The sequence below is a fragment of the Leguminivora glycinivorella genome, chromosome 27, assembly GCF_023078275.1.
Source record: "Leguminivora glycinivorella isolate SPB_JAAS2020 chromosome 27, LegGlyc_1.1, whole genome shotgun sequence".
Taxonomy (NCBI): Eukaryota; Metazoa; Arthropoda; class Insecta; order Lepidoptera; family Tortricidae; genus Leguminivora; species Leguminivora glycinivorella.
The window spans coordinates 2,627,357-2,636,365 of NC_062997.1; the positions used below are offsets into that span (position 1 = coordinate 2,627,357).

General features: G+C 38.2%; 1 protein-coding gene across 3 annotated transcripts in view; it reads left to right on the forward strand.

Moving 5' to 3' along the window:
- LOC125240278 (Krueppel-like factor 3) overlaps positions 1-8,532 on the forward strand; it is a 117,099-nt gene extending 108,567 nt beyond the window's left edge. For all 3 annotated transcript variants that reach the window (XM_048148142.1, XM_048148144.1, XM_048148143.1), the window contains exons 7-9: positions 194-271; positions 1,275-1,507; positions 8,274-8,532. In XM_048148142.1, the coding sequence (XP_048004099.1) occupies positions 194-271; positions 1,275-1,507; positions 8,274-8,446 (484 nt within the window). In that variant the 3' untranslated portion in view covers positions 8,447-8,532. The remainder of the gene's footprint in view (positions 1-193; positions 272-1,274; positions 1,508-8,273) is intronic.
- The last annotated feature ends 477 nt before the right edge of the window (positions 8,533-9,009 follow it).

Genomic DNA, 9,009 nt, shown 5'->3' on the forward strand with positions numbered 1-9,009 from the left:
TGTCGAACGACATCACAGCAGCAACGTATACTTGTTTGCCATCGACGTGGTTTAAAAAAAACTACCCGAAAGTTTACAAATTATTTGTTTACGTTTTTAGGGTTCCGTAGTCAACGAGGATCCCTTATTTTATTTAATACTTAAAACATGCTCTTAAAAGTACAGACTATAATTTAGATTATTTATATTTCAGACTGAGCCACGAGATCCCGAAAATAAAGGTGGGCCCGGACCTCCGGAACGCGAGGAAACCACAACACACCACGACAAAGTAATTATTATTCTCTTTATTTATTTTCCTTCTTAAGTTAGGTTTTGTACAATATGAGTATAAAAGTAAAAAAAAAAAAACACTTACAAAACAATAAAAACATTATAAAAATTATTACACTTACAAAACAATATAAAACATTATAAAAATTATAACTTTTTTTTTACATTTTTTTTTTACAATTTGATATCGTTTATTCTCATATGAAAATATTAATATTACTATTATTTAGTAATTTCCTTTTCGCACGTGTATCGTACGTTGTTTACGGTTCGACTTGACAATAAATTAACCACTTTGCGCACTAGTGCAAGTAGTGCGGGCAAACATCACCATCTGTACTCAAAAAAACCGGCCAAGAGCGTGTCGGGCCACGCTCAGTGTAGGGTTCCGTAGTTTTCAGTATTTTTCTCAAAAACTACTGAACCTATCAAGTTCAAAACAATTTTCCTAGAAAGTATTTATAAAGTTCTACTTTTGTGATTTTTTTCATATTTTTTAAACATATGGTTCAAAAGTTAGAGGGGGGGGACGCACTTTTTTTCCTTTAGGAGCGATTATTTCCGAAAATATTAATATTATCAAAAAACGATCTTAGTAAACCCTTCTTAATTTTTTAATACCTATCCAACAATATATCACACGTTGGGGTTGGAATGAAAAAAAATATCAGCCCCCACTTTACATGTAGGGGGGGTACCCTAATAAAACATTTTTTTTCCATTTTTTATTTTTGCACTTTGTTGGCGTGATTGATATACATATCGGTACCAAATTTCAGCTTTCTAGTGCTTACGGTTACTGAGATTATCCGCGGACGGACGGACGGACGGACAGACAGACAGACATGGCGAAACTATAAGGGTTCCTAGTTGACTACGGAACCCTAAAAAGTAGCAGAGTTTTCTGTTAGTCAACTTTTCGCGTCTACATTTTTTAAATGCTGTCTTTTTCTAAAGACAAACTGGGTCTGCCAGAGCATAATTGTTATCTATATTTTCAGGTTAAAACCACCATCAGAAAAATACCCGCTGATCCCTCCCCACCTGAAACCCGGCTACAACCCAGACCTGAAGAACTTCTTCTTAAACACGGCCCTCCAGCTCTCCGGGCTCGGCCAGATCAAGAAAGAAGAAGAACAAGACAGAAGAAGGTTGCACAAGTGCGATGTCGCGGGCTGCCATAAGGTCTACACTAAGAGTTCACATTTGAAGGCACATAAGAGGACACATACAGGTAGGAATATTATTCCTTTTCCTAAAACCTTGAACTAAAAAATCTCTTCTGAACAGCTTTTTTGTCTCTGCCAGATAAAGAAGGAATAACAGGACTTGTAACCAAGAGTACGCTCTGTAGCATACGGTAACTTATCGCTGTTTCGTATTAGAGCGACAGAGATCGTCCGCCAGGAAGCGTCAACAATTGTAGTTTTGTCTAGAGGCCCAGGACAGAAGGAGGCTGATCTCAGGGCTGCCAAGACATTGAGTTCGCCTGCCAAAAAGTTATCAGATCTCAGTCAGCTCTAACTTCACAAACCTTGGTCTAAATATGGAGCTTTGCTTAGCCCTTTTGATACCGTCACATCGGAAAAATCCAGTGTTCAATACTTTTGTTTTATTTATTTACAATAGTTTTTAACCCCGACGAAGTATATAAAAAAAATCTTTTCCCCTCACTAGCTCGGAAACACGTGTTTTGTCCTTTAATACCAGCGGGTAAAAACGCATTTTATCCACTAGTGGGTAAAGTAATTTGACCTTGAATAAAGTCAAATTAACTGTTTTAAAATTGATAAAAGTAGGTGAATCTAGTAATAAAGATGATTTACCACCTGTGGAACTACTGGAAGCAGTGATAAACGCATTTTTGCGTTGTAGTTTCCTCGCTATAGTGAGGGGAAAAGTTTTGTGTTACACTCGGGTGCAAATGTATTTTACTTCTCGTGTGTTAAAAAAACTCGCAAGTTCAGGATTCTATTCTCGAACCACTCGCTTCGCTCGTGGTTCAACTATAGAATCCTTTCACTTGCTCGTTTTTCAATTCCACACTCGGCGTTAAAATACAACTTTGCCCCCTTGTATAACAAATAACTATTATTTCGGACTTGAAAACAAAAACATAAAAGAAACCGTGAAAGAAAAACAGTTTTTTTTCTAGAGTATGTTTTTTTCTAAAGGACGAAATCTCAAAATTTTCAAAACAGTTAATTCTTTTATACGGTTTTTTAGACTTTATGTTAACTATTAAACGAATTTAATTTAATAACTTTAATTTATGGTTTTATAAAACTAACATTTACACAATCTGTAGTTAGTAGTTTTTGCTATTTATTGTTGGCAACACCATCGCCTCTCCACGCTCCACGCCGCATCGGGGATTCCCCAATAAACGTTTGCATACCGAATGTTTATCGAATTAAAATGTACATTATTGTTATTGAAACGTTACAAATCACGAAAAACCGTTATTGTTTATTATTTCTTCACCTGAAAAAAAAAACATATTTAGAAAAAAACCATGGTGCTTGGTTTTTTCATAATTCTGAAAAAAAAAACATTGTTAGGGTTCCGTAGCCAAAATGGCAAAAACGGAACCCTTATAGTTTCGTCATGTCCGTCTGTCCGTCTGTCCGTCTGTCCGTCTGTCCGTCTGTCACAGCCGATTTACTCGGAAACTATAAGTACTACAGTGATGAAATTTGATGGGAATATGTGTTGTATGAACCGCTACAAAATTATGACACTAAATAGTAAAAAAAAAGAATTGGGGTGGGGCCACCCATACATGTAACTGAGGGATGAAAATTTTTTTTTTCGATGTACATACCCGTGTGGGGTATCAATGGAAAGGTCTTTTAAAATGATATAAAGTTTTCTAAAAAACATTTTTCTTAAAGTGAACGGTTTTTGAGATATCAGCTCTCAAAGTCGTAAAAAGTATGTCCCCCCCCTCTATTTTTATAACTACGGGGTATAAAATTCTAAAAAAAATAGAGGTGATGCATGCTAATTAACTCTTTCAACGATTTTTGGTTTGATCAAAGTATCTCTTATAGTTTTTGAGATAGGTTGATTTAACTGTAATTTTGGCAGGTGTATAAATTGACATAATAAGTTTATTATATTTGCTGCTACGGAACCCTTTGTGCGCGAGCCCGACTCGCACTTGGCCGGTTTTTTCAAGTGCCAAAAGTACAGGGTATACTTTGCGCGTTTTTAGGCGGTCGCCTTTCAATGTGTAGGATGGTATAATCTTCTTATATATTAAATTTTTTGCTCTACATGGTATAGCCGAGGTACAAACCCTCGATTTTTTGACGTATCCGCAGACGACGGGTTAAAAGTGAACGACAATAGAAAAGTAATAGTTATCTGTAAGGTACAGCGGGGCAAATCTCGACTGGGGGGCAAATGTAACTGGTCCATTTTATCCATGTCTTACAATGTTTGCATTATTAAATAGAGTATCCACCGGTTATATATGGTAGGCGTGCTCAGTGGATACATGTAGAACGCAACACCATAGTGTTATAATGGAAAAAATGAATCAGTTACAATTGCCCCCCAAATGGAGATTTGCCCCGCTGTACCTTGTGACAAAAGAGAAAAGTTCTTGTTTCGACGCTTGTGATTGATACCCGAGCAAGCGAAAGATTCCAATTCTTAATTAGAATACAGATATTATCTATTGATATTACTATTAAATGGAATTATCATGTATTTAGTGGCTATAAACATACTTAGTAGGTACACACACTTTTCCGAGTAAGCTTATGAGTCACTAGATTCGGTATTATTTATATCAGATTGTTTAAGATAAGTCACAATTCATTCATAAATTATCTAATCGTATCCGTAATATCCGTATCTTATAATTTTAAAAACAAAGCCGTTCTTATTAACCGTCGCCTCATATCTCAAGAAGGACGGTTATCAAGTCGTCTGTATGTTTTTTTTTTTTATTTTTTTTTATTTTTTATGTTTGTTCCTCGATATCTCCGTCGTTCCTGGACCGATTTTGAAATTTTTTTTTTTGATTGAATGTATATGCATACAGATTGGTCCCATTTTTCTCAGAACCCAGTTCTGATGATGGGATCCTGGAGAAATCGAGGGAACTCCTCAAATCTGAAAGGCATACATATGGTGATTTTTGTGTTTTTAAAGGAACAGCATGCATTTAGGTACGGAACAGTGACATTTGGTGCAGTGGAACTGCTGATGATGGCCAGAACGGAACTCTTCAAATCTGAACGGCACGCTTATAGTGACTTTGGTATTTTTATACGAACAGCATGCACTTTCGTCCAGAACAGTGACATTTGGTGCAGTGGAATTTCTGATAATGGTCAGAACCGAACTCCTCAAATCTGAACGGCACGCTTATAGTGACTTTGGTATTTTTATAAGAACAGCATGCACTTTCGTCCAGAACAGTGACATTTGGTGCAGTGGAACTGCTGATGATGGCCAGAACCAAACTCCTCAAATCTGAACGGCACGCTTATAGTGACTTTGCCATTTTTATAAGAACAGCATGCACTTTCGTCCAGAACAGTGACATTTGGTGCAGTGGAATTTCTGATGATGGTCAGAACCGAACTCCTCAAATCTGAACGGCACGCTTATAGTGACTTTGGTATTTTTATAAGAACAGTATGCACTTTCGTCCAGAACAGTGACATTTGGTGCAGTGGAACTGCTGATGATGGCCAGAACCAAACTCCTCAAACCTGAACGGCACACTCATAGTGACTTTGGTATTTTTGTAAGAAAAGCATGCATTTAAGTTCAGAACAGTGACATTTATTTAGTTATGTTTGTTAAGCATATGTTTTGAAGTCAAAGTTTGTCAAGCTTCGATTTCTTATAATATAATCGGATTCATGAGGAATTGAGGAAACTCCTCAAACCTTAACGTTATACGTATATTCATTTGTGTTGCCATCTAATAATTAAAGCATTAAAAGCAGTTTTAAAAAATACTTACACATTTCTACATAAACCAACATTCGCAAGTAGCTTTCACCAGAACCCGAAAGGCGACGGTTTTTTTTTCTTAAAAATTATTTCGTAAGAAAGGATTTGGCGTCACTTTATCATTAGTTATTTGTTTTACAAGGAGACAAAGTTGTTGTTTAACCGCACGTGCCTATATTGCTAATTGCTACCCGAGCAAGCGAAAGATTCCAATATTGAGTTTCGATTCACGTAGGTTAAACAAATTTTGCCACCGCGTGCTTAATTTAGAATCTTGAGAGTAGTAAGGCACTCAAAAGTCACGAAATGTAAATATCAACTTTGCTCTCCTGTTGCACAAATAATTGTTTTCCCTCGGTGGCAAAATTTGTTTAACTTACGTGCCTTGTGGCTCTGTAGCCCAGTTCGTGATGAATCTACCACATCTGTGACAAGTCAAGTAAAACAAAAACAACCACACAAATGACACAAAGTGTGGCAAAGCGGACGATAAATTAAAACACGACCGAAGGGAGGAAGGTTTTAAATCGACACGAGTTACGAATTTCCTTTTCGCACGTATATCGTAAGACGTTTTTCAGTACAGATGGCCCTCTGAATTGGAATTACAGTTATTGTTTAGATTTCACCACCCCCTTTCTTCCCGTGGGTGTCGTAGAAGTCGACTATGGGATACGGGTTAAATTGCGGCGTAGGCGAGAGGCTGGCAACCTGTCACTGCAATGTCACAATTTTCGTTTTCTTTCAACCCCTTTTTGCCAAGAGTGGCACTGAAACTTGAGTAGTTCATGTGCTCTGCCTACCCCTTTATGGGATACAGGCGTGATTGTATGTGTGTGTGTGTGTGTGTGTGTTTAGATTGGCGCGTTGAGTATACGGCATCCCGAAAATTGCGAATCACAACTTCATGAGACTAGCACAAGGCACGTAGCGTAGCTAAAGGCACAAACGCTCACGATAATATCGTTATTGTAGCTATAGCTATCTCTATCGCTCTACCGTATTGGCGCGACAGAGCCAGACTGCGTTACGATCAGCGTCTAGCGCCAGCGTCTAGCGTCAGCGTCTAGCGTCAGCGTCTAGCGTCAGCGTTCACGATTGTCAGTCAGCTACTCCGACAGGACCGGGACAAGTGGCGTATTAGAGACGCCTATGCTCAGCAGTGGACGATAACCACAAAATTAAAATTTAATAACACAGCTTTCAAATAAAAAAAACTAAATCGAAATCGGTTCATCCATTGAGGAGCTACGATGCCACAGACAGACTCACACACAGACAGACAGACAGACAGACACGTCAAACTTATAACACCCCGTCGTTTTTTAAAAAACCCCCGACCGCGACATAGTGGACCGATTTTCATGAAACATGGCTACACTCCAGACTAACTGAGCTTTCAGACAAAAAAACTAAATTTAAATCGGTTCATTCGTTCGGGAGCTACGATGCCACAGACAGACACACACACAGACAGATAGACAAACAGACAGACAGACAGACAGATAGACAGACAGATAGACAGACACGTCAAACTTATAACACTCCGTCGTTTTTGCGTCGGGGGTTAATAAAAGGCTAAATGATGATGATTGTTTACATACCTTGTGGCTTCACCAAACAAAACAATAGGAACAAATAAAACACACTAATAAGATTCATCGTTCGGACAACGTCTTAAACATAACATAACTGACGAAAAACGCTGGTCGTTGCAAATACGATAACGATTCGACAGACGAAGCCAAAGATTAAGTATTGACAGAGCCTATACCATAAATAAGTAAATAGTTATATACCTTAAGCAACACAAGTCAAATTATATTCTATTGAAAATATTTCAACTTTTGTTATCTTAAAGTAGTCACACCACTATATATATAAAATTTATCCGATATCGGATCGGATAATGTGAAAACGGTCTTAGGCATGTTTCATGAAAATCGGTCTACTATATCGCGGTCGGGGGTTTTTTCAAAATTTTAATTTTATGGTTAGGTTGTTGGCAATATAGGAGTGAGTTTAGGTATGTATGTATGTATGTATGTATGTTAACAATATCGGGTAACTCATGGCATGTTAGTCCCACATGAAACCAACGTAGATTTGTCAGATCTGACATCTATAACTTTTATTCTATGACCAAGATTATTGATTTGTTTATCTTAAGATAAGCAAGAAGCAATAGTGTGTGCTTTGCTATATTCATAGTTAAAGGAAGGGACGTAAAGTCGACTTTGCAATACTAGTGTGGGAATGTGGGGTTTTCAAACCCCCTGTTGGTTGTTTTGTTAAAAGATAAGATTGGTTCAAAGTAAATAAGGATCGCCGTTAATTCGTCCTGTTATGCGTCGAAATGGTGTAAAATCCACCAGTGTCCAGAGTAGTGTTATAATTATAATGATCATTTTTAGGGTTCCGTAGCCAAAATGGCAAAAACGGAACCCTTATAGTTTCGTCATGTCCGTCTGTCCGTCTGTCCGTCTGTCCGTCTGTCCGTCTGTCACAGCCGATTTACTCGGAAACTATAAGTACTACAGTGATGAAATTTGATGGGAATATGTGTTGTATGAACCGCTACAAAATTATGACACTAAATAGTAAAAAAAAGAATTGGGGGTGGGGCCCCCCATACATGTAACTGAGGGATGAAAATTTTTTTTTCGATGTACATACCCGTGTGGGGTATCAATGGAAAGGTCTTTTAAAATGATATAAAGTTTTCTAAAAAACATTTTTCTTAAAGTGAACGGTTTTTGAGATATCAGCTCTCAAAGTCGTAAAAAGTATGTCCTCAACGATTTTTGGTTTGATCAAAGTATCTCTTATAGTTTTTGAGATAGGTTGATTTAACTGTAATTTTTATTTGCTGCTACGGAACCCTTTGTGCGCGAGCCCGACTCGCACTTGGCCGGTTTTTTTTTTTTCTATTTGCAACCCTAAGAAGAACTAAGCATTCCCCTCTTACACACATTTTTTAATATATTATGACGTCATTACAACACATTTATTTCTTTTTTCAGGTGAAAAACCGTATTCCTGCGGCTGGGCCGGCTGCGGCTGGCGTTTCGCCCGCTCCGACGAACTGACTCGACACACTCGGAAACACACAGGCCATCGGCCCTTCACGTGCCCTCTGTGTCGACGGTCCTTCGCAAGATCTGACCATCTAGGACTCCATATGAGACGACACTGATTTTTTTTTATAAATGGGCTTACTCTTGGCCACAGACTAGCCAAAGGCAAAGACGTGGCCTAGATGGAGTGAGCTCGCCCAGAAGATGCCTGTTCACTCTTGATTATCTTTTTTGCTATTTTATACAAGATTTCTTTATCTTTTTTTGGTATTTTATACAACATTACTTTACTTCATATGTAAGCGCCAAGGCAGAGGCTGAGCGTTCCGCGTAGATCCGACCATCTAGGACTTCAAAGACTACACTGATTCAGAGCGTTTCTTTACTCATATGTAAGTGTCAGAGGGCTGAGCGTGCAACACACTCGGAAACACCATTTTATACAAGATTTCTTTACTTCATATGTAAGCGTCAAGGCCAAGGCTGAGCTCCGCGTAGGGCCGAAGCTTCGGAGCGTTCCACAGAGTATTATATAGACGGGCCTTCGTGAGGTTCAGGTCACCATCTGGGAATTATGAGACGACATCCACAATGTTTTTGAGACTTTTTCACTATATTAGTTCCAAACTAGGATATTAAAGCCATACTACTGCGATCAATGATCAGTATAAAATATAAAGAA